Source organism: Manduca sexta, chromosome 21 (genome assembly GCF_014839805.1).
Source record: "Manduca sexta isolate Smith_Timp_Sample1 chromosome 21, JHU_Msex_v1.0, whole genome shotgun sequence".
NCBI lineage: Eukaryota > Metazoa > Arthropoda > Insecta > Lepidoptera > Sphingidae > Manduca > Manduca sexta.
Window position 1 is genome coordinate 13480830 of NC_051135.1, and position 15683 is coordinate 13496512.

The window sequence follows — 15683 nt, forward strand, 5'->3', positions numbered from 1 at the left end:
AAAACCTTATGATATTTAAGTTAGTCTGTTTGTTTAAAGTTAATATGCTTTATTATTATAATCTCAGCCTTATGTGTCAAGATTCAAATCTTTACTAAGGGCCGGCGCGTATACAGCGGCTCGCAGCATCGAATTTTTTACTGTTAAACTATTATCGACATTATCTTCATGGAAATAATATTCAAAGTCATTTAACACAACAATGTAATGCAATTTATTATTTATTACAACAATACAACTTGTTTGCCGCTACAACTTCATGGGCAGTTCGTCATAACCAAGATAATGGTTCTTCGACATTAAGGAGGTCGCTCCGGTGAGTTTTTGCAGCGATGCAACCTCATAACGGCCGCAATACAATTACAACCTGCGCCTATCATAAAATTGCTGCAATGTTCTAAGTACGAGATATATCTCATATATCATATGTAAAGATACTTACCGATAATCGTGCCTTCTCTAAAGTTTGTGAATTTTTTATTGTCCCCTACTTATTTTGATCATGGACCTTGCTTTGATTAATGTTTGTCGTTTTGACTTGAAATTTTATCTAGGCAATAGATCTTTTTATTTTTTTAAGATTTTTTAGGCAATTAAAAAAAAAACAATTCAGGTACCTACTTATATTAAAACAGTTTATTTTATTATTATCATATAACTTAAAATTATAATTGGCTGCTAGAATCTTCATCTCTCGAGTTATCTTCGGGCAGGAGAAAGCTCAGAGCTGCACACACTGAAAAAAAAAACATCGTTCATAAAAATACATACTTCTTTGAGCCGCTACCTAGCGACCCTTTGTACTTTGCCAGGCTTCTAGGAAATATGTGAGCGTGATAATGTTTATTAAAATGGCTTTCTAATTGTCTGTTTCAAATGAGATTTCGTGCGATGAGGGCACACCGTAGAGATGTAAAATTGTAGATAATAAAGTTAGAACTGTATTACTAAACAATTAGCTCTATTATAGTTGTTCATGTTCTATATTGTTGTTATTAAGCGACGGCGAATGTCTTTTCTGCGTATTTTACTAAAAATATGTCAATGATTTGGTAATTGGCTTATTATTTTGGCTAAACTCAGAGCCTTAGAGTCCAAAGAAGGCCAGTAACTGAAAAATAAATGTAATGATTCAAACACCATTTTATAAAAGTAAGTTTAATATAAAAACTTATCTCTCAAATCATGTTACTTTTGCATTTATTTCATTCCATTGTGGGGTCGGCGCAACGCATTTTTTTAAGCAAATTTTTGAAATTACTCAGCTTAGTTTTTGCAGCCATTTGCATGAACGTAATGCTATGTAATTCTCTTCGAGAACTATATAGTAGATCGTGATAGCAAACCAAGATTTGCTATTTCTTGACTTAGGTATTTCCTACTTACAGAGTAATAGAGCTGTGAACCCGTAGAAGGTGGCGGTGCAAGCGGCGGCTAGTAACAGCCCGGCTACGTTGGCACCGACGGCGGAGCCCAGTCGTCCGAACATGAGTACCGCGCCCACCGCTGTACCCCTGGAACAATGAATCTTCTTGTAAACCCACGCTGCCTGTGCACTAAGATTGATTGTATTAGCACCATGCCTTACAAGATATCAATGTGTGACTGACGTTACATTTTGTACGATTAGTACCAAATACCCTGTTTTAAGAAATCGTGTGTCAAATATCAGAGATTTCAGAAGCCTCAGGACCCTCACGTTCTCTATGCACATTAAATACAGTCTCCCGGATAGCCCTTTGTGGTCCGTCAGCATATAGGTTCTATAGCATATAGCGCTTTCAGAATTCCAAATATGTTGGAAATTTTACACCTGTAACAATTCTTTTAAGCACCTATATACCATTCACTTTAAAAAGAGTAATTCCAATCATATTTAATTTTGAGGAGTTCCCTTTTGCATCTTTAAAGCCCAAAGTCCTATACTAACGATATCGAAATGATACCAAATCTGACGCCAAAACAAAATAAAAATCAGTCCGCAATTGATGGGGAAATCGGTGAATATACATTGGAAAGGAAATACATACCTACTGTCAAAAATAGAACCTCCGCCATTTTCTGAAGTTGGATAAAAGTTGTGATGAAACATACCTTAAACTCGTCGGGAAAAGACTAACAGCGTAGGCTATGACGGGTCCCATGCCCAGCGAAGACAGCTGAAGAGAGGACATGGTTACTCCGACGAGAACGCTGAAAGTAATCACCTCGTTATAGAATGTTAATGGTAGGGTACTTGTATCAGTGGCGGCCTTAGCCGGCGCGAGGCCTCGGCGGCAGAAAATAAAAAGGACCATGATTTTAATTTCCCGATAAACAATTTCGTAGATAAGATACTAGAAATGCTTTGGATAACAAGGTGATGACGATGCCCACCTAAGCGTGAGGCCCAGGACGTTGCCCGGTTCATCCTCCTAAGACCGCAACTGAATTGTATCCACCCAGATAACAACCATCCTACACAAAGGGTAAAACCCGCCATAGCGACCCGCTAATGTGTGTCGCGTTCCGGGATCAGCCTGTGTATATCCGGTTTATGTCAAGTGGCGCGGTATAAACATGTCTCGTCAGTTAACATGTATCTGGACTCCACTTCACTTACCATCAGGTGGAATGGGGACACTTAGCTGTGCTCGTTTAAAAAAATAATTACGAAACACTCAACTAGGTATGTATACTACATAGGTTCTACAGAAAAAAATAAGTGTTATCTTCTGTTCGTTAGTTACTAAAAATTGATATTTTTGATGAATGATTTGTGGTTATTTAGGAATCGACATTATGATTGTAAGAAGATTTTATAGATATTTTATAGATTTTATAGATACGAAGATTTTAATGTTACTAAGAGTTGTCTTTTGTGGAATCAGTCTGAGTATCTAATACATTAGTTCAGTTTTGTTAACCGTCGAGTAGACACAATGATGTAGTATACAAAAGTAATAGACATACATGTTCGTAGTTAACACAGAAGTGAGACATGCGGCACCAACAATGGTGAACATTGTGACCAGCACCACCTTCTTGGAGAGCGGCATCACGCTGGCAGCCATCACAATCACGCCAAATATGAGCGTGGTGATCACCATGATCTGGAACGTTTCGTGAGAGATGTCGTCCACGCATGCGCCGGTGTCAGTCTAGAAAAAAATAATACTCCATAATAAAATTATAGATTTTATTACAATGTTATTTTTAATGATCCAATTTGCCTCATTAGAAATTGAGTATTCAATATACCTGCAAAGGACCCGTCCCTTGACGGATACAACTCAAACGACTTTCCTGCTTGTAATTTAATGTCGCATAAAATAAATATTCTTTTTTTGTCTCTTTTAATAATTTCACTAAAAACTTACCGAATTGCCATTCTGGTTAAGTAGAACACAAATAGTGCCAACTTCGTCCTCCGATCCATCTAAAGCCCTGTTTAGTATATCGGGGGCAAAGAGAAACAGTCCGTTCAGTCTGAAATAAGAAAAACCTTTGTCAATCTATACATATTATAAAACAAAGTCCCCTTTTCTGTCTGCCTGTTTGTTATCGATTTTTTCCAAATCTACTGAACGAATTTATATTAAATTTGGTATGGAGATAGTTACTAATGTGGTATGGAGATAGGTTCTTGACCCTGGGAGGGTTATAGGCTACTTCCTATCCCAGAAAACTTCTTCACACGTGCAAAGCCGCGAGCAAAAACTAGTTTTCATCATCACATCTGTTCCTGTTTTTTTGTTCAGCTCAGTGGCCGCCATTTAATACGCCGAAGAATTTAACACTGGTATCCGGGAAAATAGTTTAACACCGGGAATATGATAATTATAATTCTAGATTTTTTCTAGTGTTTACCAACGAACAAGTAATAAAATAGCTATAAATACGTACACAGACATGATACCAAATGTGAGGAAGCTGGTAAGTGCGAGCCACTTGAAGTGTGGAGGCTTCAGCAGCGACATCGCACTCAGCTTGCGAGGACCCGGAGCCAGCTCGCCGTTGGAGTCGCTCGATCCCTCACTCACCGTGTCCGAGGAGCTATTCAAGGACTTTACCTGCAGAGTAAAGTAACAATGTTTTCGTGTTACAGTAGGAATAATCTAGCTAGTGTACCCGAGCTTAAATTATTACCGATTTTCCTTGCAGAATTAATGTACTGGATGTATTAGGAATCTGTACGAAGGTACCGTTTTTTTCGTTACATGGCAGCTGCTAGCTAGAGAGCTAGCAACTAGATTCATTTCTAAGTTAAAGTCAATAAGTCTCCATCCTAATGTCATTGATAAAATTTTGAATAATAATTTAATTTCGTGTAAGAATCCTCTTTTTTTTTAAAATAAAATATGTGTCAATTCGATTCGGGTGCTTACTAACATTAATTGCTTTAAATACATTTATAAGTGACATTTTCCAATTACCTGGTACTCCTCTGGTGCCAAGCCAGTATTAGTAGAATACACTTTACGCAATACTGCCAATGATTCTTGCCATTTTCCCCTGGCGGCTAGAAACTTGGGGCTCTCCTGCATTCCTAGCATAAAGGCTGCGGCAATGATCAGAGGCATTACATAGACCACGGTGAGGAGGCGCCAGGGTCGGAAGACGAGCGTGCCTATCTCAAGCCGCCAGGAATAAGGGAGGATTAGCCAAGCAAGAGCTGGAATTTAAAATAAGAAACCGCATAAAAGATTTGGTTGAGTAATAGTTTCATGTCACACAGTTTTGTTGTTAAGTGAACAAGCATGCGAAGAAAAATGCAGGCAATTTTGTCAGCAAGTCAAAATGCTATTAAATGTGAAACATGGCAAACATTAGACAAAAATACTGCCATTTGACAAAAACTACATTTTTATACGTAAAAAATAATTATACTTTGTTCTAAAATTAATAATTTTGTCCCTAATTTATAATTTTTAGTAAATTTGGATTATGCCAAGTGCAATCATTATGATGCAGCGTAGGCAGGCCCCCCACGAGATGGACCGACGACCTGATGAGGGTCGCCGGCGTCCGATGGATGAGGGCGGCCCAGAACCGGTCCCTGTGGCGCTCAATGGGGAAGGCCTACGTCTAGCAGTGGACGATTCCCGACTGAAATGATGATGATGATGAAGTGCAATAATTTAAAAAGTTAACGGCTTATTAAACACGATGGCACATTTGATAAAGAATCCTTTAAGCATTTTTTTCCTTTTTGGTTGCGTTTTTCCATATTTGACCATGCTTGTATTATTATTATTATCCTACCTTTTCATCGCAACACAATTTATCAGCGATGTCGCAAGAACAATTAGGATTTTAAAAATTAAGCACAAGAAATGTATCTACTTTACTCAGGAAAAAACTAGAATAAATCGTGTGTGGAAAAATTAGATCTAAATGAAAATTGCATAATTTTAAACCTCGGATAGATATTTTAATATCTCAGGATACGTTGGATGTAAATATTTGCATCTGTAGTTATAGGTGCGACAACAATTGAATTTTACCTGGACTGAGGATTGATAGCAGCATGAGAAGTCCGTTACATACGAGCACAGTTATATCTCGATACTTCATTGGCATGATCTCGCACGCGTATGCGAAGCAGATTGACGAGGGACACGATAAACTGGAAAGAGGGTGCGATATACTGTATTGTGTATTGTACTTACAGGGGCAGTAGATGAGATGCCGTTTATATCATCGACGCTAATAGAAATCAAAAATGTTTTTTTTTGCGGTCACGGCGACCCCACTGCACCTGATGGTAAGTGAAGTGGGATCCCATATGGTATCGACGGACGAGAGATGTTTGCTCCTCGTCAGTCAACACAATTATCCCGGCCTTTTGGAATCAGATGTACATAGCCCGATTCCGGAACGCAACACACTTACGTGGGACACTATATGTGAATTCCAACGCTTACGCCAACGACTAAGCCACGAAAATGTGCTGAGTGGCGATCGGAGCGGCACACGGCACGCCGCGGCGGTGTCAGTGACATAGTTTAGTTTGCGATTAGCGTTAACGATTGTAAAAAGCATCTTGCCTTCGCCCCCTGCTGTATTTAAGTAGGTGCAATTCAGGAATTCACTGTCCAACTCAAGGCATTCAGCTACAACTCAACACGCTGGTTTAATACGAATAGACACTCGCGCATCTTGCCTTCGCCGCTATTGTATTTAACAGTAGGTGCAATTCAGGAATTCACTCAAGGCATTCAGCTACAACTCAACACGCTGGTTTAATACAAACAGACACTTGCTTAGTAATGTTGAAGGAACTATAAGTGTCAGTATTTGTAACGTATTTTGTTGATAGCGTTTGTGAAGCGCCTTGATTAATCACTATCTTACCACCAGGGTACAATAATAATAAAACACAATTATAATTTATTTGAACAATTTCTTATATATATTTTGCTATCTCCTACATAGCTAGATACTCACATTTTACTGGTGGTAGGTCTCTTATATGTGAGAGTCCTCCTGAGTAGGTACCACCGCAATATCTATTTCTGCCGCCAAGCGGCAGTGTTTAGTCACTGTGGTGTTCCGGTTTGAAGGGTATTGTAGCCAGTGTAACTACTGGATATAATAAGACTTAACATCCCATGTCTCAGGATGGCGAGCGCAGTGGAATACCAAACAATACTTTGTAATTCAAGGTGTTGGGTGGTGTTTTTTCTGTTTATTCTTTGGTCGTATCGCTTACCATCAGGCAAACGGCAAACTAGTCTCGTCATTCAAAACAATACAAAAAAAACTCACAACAAAGAGCTAGCCAATTTAAACAGCGCGAACCCTAAGAGATTCGGCATGAATGCAGCAGCCAGGCCCAAGAGCCCCGATATAGCTGACGAGATGATTAGCACTGGTTTTCGGCCCAGGGTGTCCGCCGCGCGACCCCACAGCGTCGCTGTCAGTATCACCCCTGGAACAACGTGCAATAATAAGGTTGTTTTCCGTCCAACATCGTGGGAGCTGACCTCGACCACGTGCTAATCGCTGCACATTCCACGTGGCCGTCTAACTACCCGGCGAGCTGCCGCCGGAGCCAGTCACGTGCAACATCGTGCCGTTCGCCTGATTCGGAGTTCCCCAGACCAGTGATTCGTGTTGCTTAGTACCAGTAACCAGAGCCGAGTGTAAAGCGGAGGTCCAAAAATAAAGCTCGTACCACGTAATAACCCTGGGTTTTTATTGTCTCTTCTACTATCTATCTGCGGCGCTTCTTACTCGCCGCAGTAACGACTACTTTCACTGCATTTACCTTTGACGATGACGAATATACGCACCTGCAAAGGTCTATTTGCTGAATAAGGGGTCGACCATTAATTACGTGATGTTTTTTAGTGACTAGTAACCCCTTCCCCCTGGTGATATGTGGTGTGGTTTTAGACTACCCCTACCCAAAATCACGTGTTTTTTTTGGTACAAAGTACATTAACATTTTTATAATTATCTTTAAATACAGGTATAATCAGATAAATCTCATAACACCCCCCTCCTCCCCTCCTTGTGATATTTCGTGATTTTAGTTCCGAACTCCCCCCTTTCAAGCCTCACGTAATTAATGGACGATCCCTAAATAACTGATTTGATTTGATTTGGGGGCAGTGTAACGACGCCAAGATACTATGATAAAAAAATGCTGCAAATTGTGCTATATATCGCTTATTCCTCGTAGTCGTACACTCTTGACAGAGTGGTCGTGGTCCGAGTAAAAAGCTGTCGTTTTCGCGATGCGTCGCCATATGCCTCGATGTTTGGCGGAGTGGAAGCATCTGTCTATAGAGGATCTATAAACTACATAATATTAATAATATGGGGGGATTATATACACTTATATTCAATTTTAAATTATGTAAATTATCCCTTGCTTTTTGAAACTGAAGTTTCATATACTTATTTCATTAAGCAAAAGATCTGGTTCTGTTATCTCCGTTTTGAAGGACATCTACAGCTTTATCACCTAATGTACTAACGACTCACGAAGAAAAACATTATCACTAATTAATTTAATTACTGCTTTTTATTTGTATGATTAGCAAATCGTGTATAATAGCAATTAATAGATATTGATGTAGATTATTGGCACATTGCAAACATACATTTTTCCTAATCAACATTTTGAATACTTAAAGTTATATCTTCTTCAATATCATTGGAAATTCCCATCTACGTCAGATGATTGAGTAGCAAAAAAGAAAAAGCGAGGCACAATCTGCGCCTACGTTGGTGATTATTACACCGATTGTAGCCCAAATACACGGCCGCAATTTTGGCAACGGATTTGTGTGTTCGTATTAAGATCATAGCACACATATCAAAGAGATCATCACCGTATCAACTCAAGCCGCGCAGTATTTTTTTTATGAAACTCTCTACTGCAAAGCACACTAATCGGAATACTAACGTAATCGCCTCGCCTCATGACAAGCTCACGAACCGCGGTGAGTGGTCAATTTGCAGTTCCCACGCTTGCAGCTCGTCGTCCCCGCAACCTGGGCCCTTATTCTGTAAGATAGTGTAAACGCGTAACGCGGCCGAGTCATGTCATCTTTGAGAAATGTGCGTGAAATGGTATTCTGTAAGCCAAATTTCTATAGTCCTACACATCCGCCCTTATTCTGTATGATAGTGTAAACGCGTAACGCGGCCGTGTCATGTTATCTTCGAGAAATGGAATGGTATTCTGTAAGCCAAATTTCTATAGTCCTAAACATGATGCGTTGTGTTACGTGCTTGTTACACACTGTCAAAATAACGTGCGGGATAGAGAATAAGGCCCCTCTTCTCGAACGTGCTGTCATTCCCAAGAAAACTTCCAGTCGTGTTGCGCGCGTGTTTTGTTGAATTTGTAGGTTATATTTCAAATAACGATGAATAAGAAGAAACTGCAGAAATTAGAAAATATCTATATGATTCAAGTGTCTCTAAATACATTCGGATTGATACTGATCTGGTGCCAGCCATGTCAACCAGTGGCCAGCCGTAGCCGAGTCGACGTACTGGAGCTGCTAATCCGCTTAAGATACGTGCTTACGCTAGGTGAACGCCTGTTTGATGGCGAGGTGAAAGGCGATACGGTGACGATCCGTTTCCGAGTTGATATGTGTGCTGTGATCTTTAGGTGGAGGTAAAACGGAGCGACCGCGCCGAATTTCAGGCTTGTGGGCTCGCCGTTTCAAGCAGGCGTAATCGTGAGCGAAAACACCGTCTGATGCTTCGGTAAAAACAATGCAAAGCATGAAGGAAAATATCTCATTGTATGGTAACCTGTATATCTGAGAGTTCTGAAGTTCTACATAAGAATGTGCGTTTAGGCCAAGGTGGTGGACTAAGGCCAAAAACCTTCTCAGTGGTGGGTGAGTCCTGTACAGCTGTGGGATAGTATATACAAGGCTGATATTACTATGAAAATATCTCTACTTACCAATATTAGGTATGGATGTGAGAATGCCTTTCAAGTTATCTGGGATCTCAAGGTCACACGTGGCAGTTGGCATTACGAACGCGATGCCGATCATCTCCAGCACGGTCGCCAGCAACGTAAACAGCATCAGGCTGCTGTGGAACCACTGATACTTTCCGTAGCCTGACACATTAACCTTCATTAGAGCATGAGTATATATTTCATGAGCGAAGAAGCAAGTGAGCTCATCCTGCATGAAAGATTGACAATGATTGGATTCTTATTACAGCATGGCTGTTTGTATAAATATTAAAAATAACACATGCTAAGCGCATTAGATTCTGTCCGGATTTGATGTTGACCTTCGGGGGACCGTCTAGCCGAGTCTCTAACCCTATGTACATACAACACACGGCATATCATCTCTCTCTAAGCCCCAATAAGTCGCTTCTTGCGACAGGCAGGGGTACCGTGGCGAAATTCTTTAGATGCGCCGAGCCACAGGGCACAAGTGCATGTAATCTTGGACTGTGACAAAATTAAATCGTTTTCTTTCTTTCCAATATTTTACTCACCAACATTGTTAATAGATGAATTATTAATAATAAGCGCAAAAATTATAAACATCATACTTTTCGTCACATTTAGTAAATCATAAGATAATTATTAGGTAATAAAAAATAAAACTGTCTTCAAAAATCCATAATACAAAAGAAAAATAATTTAACTTTAGGTATACAGTGATGGCCAACTAATTAGGGGCACTGGCTTGCTAAGGTAACGGCACCATAGATGGCCCACTTTATTTTCGAATCTTTATAAAATAAGTAGTATCATGATTGGAAATATAGAAAAATCTTTGATTATTAATTTACCTATATTAGGTGCCAAATTCAAACAAAGTTTTATCTGTATAACATAAACATAAAAACAGGAATTACAGAAATCACACAGGTTGTGCTCAAATAATTTCTTGTTAACCCCTATAAATAATATGGATTATTTTATTGGTTTGTAATAGTTTTGAAATTGTTTTTATTTCTAATTAAAAGGTTTAATATTTTGTGAGTTAAAAAACAGATCAAAGTAATTCTCATCCTCTTTAATTTTATGAAATTTCCTTACGCATCTTATAAGTTTAAAATCAAACAATAATATTATTAAAATTGTAGCATCTTCAACCTTTATTTAATACATATTAAAAATAATCATCAAAATCATATTTAGTTCTGAGGAGAACCCTTCTAGACATTCGAAGTCCAAGGCAAAATAAAAATATTCTTATTGCAATAGCATTTTAAGTCTTTACTGAACCAAATACAAAAATAAATATTATATTAAAGTACTGTTTGACTTGGAAGAGTTTTACGTCTTCAAAGTCCAGAGTCCCATGCTAAATAATTAAATTTAAAATATTCCGATATTATACGAAAACTAATGCAAAAGGAATCATTTATACGTACACAAAAAAATACGTGAATTAACTCCCCTATCCTTTTGAAGTCGGTGAATTATTACTTAGTTATTATTATAACCAGGCCTTTTTGTCACTTCTTTTTCAGAGGCACGTTAATTCTCGATTCTCGGTATTTTCGAAATTTCCCTTGGAAGCACTGCGTGTCCTCACAAAAAAGCCCTGATTATAACTAATCACAATAATTACATTTACCTATTTGTTTTTTTTTTTATCTACTTATCTAGTTCTAGAGCTCACTTAAAACACTTTCACTGACCTGCCAAATCTAAAGCATCTTCTAAATCCACATTCTCCATTTCTTTTACTTTAGTCTCAAATGTTAAGTCACTTTGCACGTCAACCTTTCCCTTCATTTTTGTTTGACTGTAACAACATTTAAAAATCATTTTGAACCTGTTTTCGTAGTTAAGTTTCGGAGTTATAATAGTTAGGCCGTCGGTAGCATTATATTTAATATCGTCTATTTTGAAAGAGATAAGAGTATGAATCTTATAATTCTCCGATACCCCAATAATCGTCCAACTAAATCGGATAAGATTGTAAACAGAATTGATAAAAACTGAATAATCCAGTGTATACATTATATATGTACATATTTTTCCTCTTAAACAAATCTGAAAAAATATTAACAGCCGGTAAATGTATTTCTTCATTGTTACTTCAAATTAAATTTTATTTATTTCGAATAAGGTGCATTTTGACGGTTTTTAGATGAATTAAGAGGGGTCTCGAAAATATTTTATTTCTTATAAAATATTTAAGCGATACCGCCGATTACATGAAACTGGTTATTATTAAAGTTACTTTATTTTATAACTTAATGATTTTCCAATTCCCTGTGTAAGCTTAAAAATAGGTGATGATATCTCTATAGAAATATGAAACCCTAAGGTAAGATCAGACATTCGCATGATAGATTCAGACTTCGTTTTAATAACGCTTCTAAAGTGTGATAAAGTTCACAAAATCGATCAGTGTTAAAAAGAACGAAATCCATTTTTTTGTTTTGGTAGCATGCAGCACAGCTGTTCTTGGTCGTAGCATCAACTGCTGTATATATTAATATGGACTGTCTATTTCATAGGTCGAATATTTTAAATATTTACAATATTTTTTATCAATATTACACGCCAACAAAGCCAAGTTTAAACTTCTTAGTTATGGGCTATGCATTTATATATAAGTTTGTGGCCATAACTGATTTACTACAAATGTGCATTAAAATAGTAAAATTACTTTCAACAGCACGCTTACCTCAAAATATTCGTTTGTTCTCAGCTTTAAACTAAATTGTTAAATGCCATTTCGAAACAATCATTATCGGCTAATTATCTGTGTACACGTACCTATCTAATTAGTTGTCTTTAGATTTATATACAAATGCCGTACAATTACTTTTTGAACGCAAAATATTAATAAAGTTACTTAAAAACGGATATTTAGTTTTTATACTATACAGTTATATTACTAACCTTCTTCTTCTAAAATTTAATACGACGACATTTTAAAAGCCGAAATATCCATGCATATTAATTATTTTTACGTTTTTCTTTCAACTGCGAGAACTAATCACTAACTAGACGTGAATTTAAATTCTTTACTTGCCAATAATTGTTTAGTTACCCAGATTAAAGGTGAAACAAAATGTATGAAAAATGGACCTTAAGCTATAACCTTAATATAGACGGTTTTAGAGAGTCGAACTATACTTATGAAGGTCTTATCATTCCCGCATGTTTCCTTATGTATTACAACTTTCTTTTACAGCGTTTCTTTTGCAGCTTTGTAAACGTAAACTGTTATTTAAAAAAATATATACACATACATATACACCATTTAGTACATATTTAATAAATTATAGCCAAGTTAATGATTTATGATGATAATGGAATTGATTGATAATATAGAATTGTGGTAAAAAAAAACAATTCGCAAACACTATTCAACACGCTAAAAAAGGCGTCGGATTTTATCTATATACTTTATAATTATACTAAATAATAATAAAAGGATAGCCCATTTATAAGTCATAATTTTACAAATATTAATAAAATTATAGTTAACCAACCTTTTTAATACTCTCCAGCACTTACCAGTGGCGATGACTGACCGAATTTCAAAGTGATAATGTGCGCAAAAATACGCCTAAAATTTATTACAATCACGTAATAATACGGAAAATCCTTATGATATTTTAAGTTAGTCTGTTTGTTTAATATTAATATGCTTTATGATTATAATCTCAGCCTTATGTGTGAACTGTGAAGATTTAAACTCTTACTAAGGGCCGGCGCGTATATAGCGGAGCGAAGCGCAGAGAATTTATTACTGCTAAACTATTATCGACATTATCTACAGCGAAATAATATTCAAAATTAATTAACACAACAATGTAATGCAATTTATTGTTATAACAATACAACTTGTTTGCCGCTACAACTTCATTGACAGTTCGTCATAACCAAGATAATGGTTCTTCGACATTAGGGAATTTGCCCCGGTGAATTTTTGCAGCGATGTAATCCCATAATGCCGCGATACTGTCACGAAACTGCTGGCAGTCCACTTAGAAACATTATTTATTTGTTTGCATCGTTATTTAAATAAATGTTAAGTAATTACAACTTGCGCCTGTCATGAAACTGCCGCAATGTTTCAAGTAAGAGAAAATTATTTACAGTTTTATCAGGAGTTATAATATTAACTGATTAGTGAGCTCTACTAATTAGTGAGCTTTTTATTGACACCTATTTATTTTGACTATTGCTCTAATTAATGTTTGTCGTTTTGACTCAAAATTTGATCTAGGCAATAGATACGGCTAAGTTCGGATAAGGGATAAAATCATATACTTAACGCAAAAATACCGTGAAAGTATGGTTATTTTTTAGTTTTATACGGCCTGCATACCGCATATCATGCTACGACCAACAACATGAGTGCTATGTGCAGTGAAAGAAAGTATCTTACTTTGTCTGATGGTAAATTGTGTAAGTATCATCTATGTACCGTTTGTAAAACCTTAGAGAGACCGGGGCTGTGGTGAGGGCTGTCTCTTTTAAGTCCTCCATACATATATTGGCGACTAGCCTCAACAGTAATCAAACCTCTAATGGTCTCGTAGAGTATTTTGATCCTTATAAGCAACAGGATCGATTGGTATCAAAAAATATTTTTTGCATAATTTGCCCATGTTATTATTAATTACCCATTTTAGTACACTATCGTCGCATCTTCTAGCAGGCCACTTGCGACACATCAGTCCGATGAGATCGCGGAGTTGAAGAAAATGGTGAAGCATCTCTCCCTGAAGCTAGATGAGCATACTCGCACATCGTGTTTCTCCGCATATCGCGCAAGGCCTAGGGATCGTCGTCGATCTTCTTCACGGCAAAGAAGCCGCTCTGGTTCTAGCTACCGGAAGTAGCCCATATGCTGATACCATGGCAAATTCGGCGCACAGGCTCGTAGGTGCTTAAAGCCTTGTGAATTCTCTAAGGCGGGAAATGCTACAGACAATCGGTACCTACTCGTGACGAACGATTGTCCATCTAATGGAGGTCGCCCCTTCATTACCGACCGCAGTACGAACATAGAGTTTTTGATGGACACCGGCAGTGACCCCTGCGTCTACCCTCGTTCTGCGCTTCGGGATCGTCGTGTCAAGACCGAGTTCAACCTCATCGCAGCCAATGGATCGCCGATCGAGACATACGGCTTCATCGAGCTTAAATTAAATTTAGGTTTAAGGCGCAATTTCCCTTGGCGTTTTACTATGGCAAATGTTACAAAGCCAATAATAGGCGTTGACTTTCTTAGTTTTTATAATTTAATAGTAGACTGCCGAAATAAACGAACGCCTAATAGACAATAGCACAACTTTGATCGAAAATGCCTGTATTGCTAACGCTAATGTTTTTTCTGTCAAGGTTCCAACAGATGACACGCGCTTCCACGACGCGTCGTCGAGGCGTGGCCACGCGTGGGGGCAATTTGACCGCTGCGCGTGCGGCCGGCCACCAGCCACGCCAGTCGGTACACAAAATCGCTCGCGAAGACCGTGTCACCCATTACCGTACGCTTGCGCCTACTACGGCAATAAATTAGCTGTTGCTTTGCTTAACGAACTCTCTCGCTGTACTTTCCTCTAGTTTACTCCTTCTATTTCTATAGTATTTCTTCTGTGTGCGTAATAAACTGTATCTTCTGAAATTTCGACTATTCTTCTCTTCTTCATTCTTCACCAACAACCAACACCTATACACTTTTCAAAAACTTTGAATGCGGATCTGAATATCTTCAAAAATGACGGACAGACTCCTAAGAACGTTTTCTTGTGTCTATGGCAGTTAAGGTATGCCTTGCTACCCAATCTCGAAAATCCACCCTGTATATTATAAGTACTTATAAAGTGATAACTTTATATTATAACAAAACAACTGACTCTTGTCCTGAAACATGAGTCACTAATGAGTATGCGTGAAATCTTGCAATTAAATATGTTGCGTACATTAGCAATTGCAAAATTTCACGCAAATGAAGTACGGATAACTTTTTATTTTCACAATTCCAAGGTATTAAGTACAAATGATTTGCAAATATGATAATTATTATCAAGTTGTTACTAGCAATAAATAAAAGCATCCATAAAAGTTCGTTTGTTACCTAACAAAATAAAAGGTGTTTCAGAAAATATTTTATTCTGATCCACTCCAAGCACTATGTCCCGGATGAAATAGGATTGCTACTGTTTAAGTATTTGCAGTTTATAAACGACTAACTAGTCTTTTTAATTTGTTAAAGTTTTTT

General features: G+C 37.6%; 1 protein-coding gene across 1 annotated transcript; it reads right to left on the reverse strand.

Moving 5' to 3' along the window:
* Positions 1–614: 614 nt before the first annotated feature.
* Positions 615–11344, reverse strand: LOC115442241 (synaptic vesicle glycoprotein 2A). Its single transcript, XM_030167248.2, has 11 exons — positions 11131–11344; positions 9419–9580; positions 6751–6913; positions 5487–5608; positions 4416–4654; positions 3886–4052; positions 3360–3468; positions 2953–3140; positions 2095–2193; positions 1387–1514; positions 615–736 (listed from the first exon to the last, which is right to left on the reverse strand). The coding sequence occupies exons 1-11, from the start codon at positions 11258–11260 to the stop codon at positions 666–668; spliced, it is 1578 nt and encodes a 525-aa protein (XP_030023108.2). The 5' UTR covers positions 11261–11344; the 3' UTR covers positions 615–665.
* Between the last annotated feature and the right edge of the window lie 4339 nt (positions 11345–15683).

Coding starts and splice junctions, on each gene's coding strand:
- LOC115442241 (XM_030167248.2), bottom strand. CDS start 11,260: ATGATTTTTAAATGTTGTTACAGTCAAACAAAAATGAAGGGAAAGGTT. Junction 4,655..5,486: donor GCTATCAATCCTCAGTCCAG/GTAAAATTCAAT, acceptor TTTAAATTCCAG/CTCTTGCTTGGCTAATCCTC. Junction 737..1,386: donor GTTCACAGCTCTATTACTCT/GTAAGTAGGAAA, acceptor TTTTTTTTTCAG/TGTGTGCAGCTCTGAGCTTT.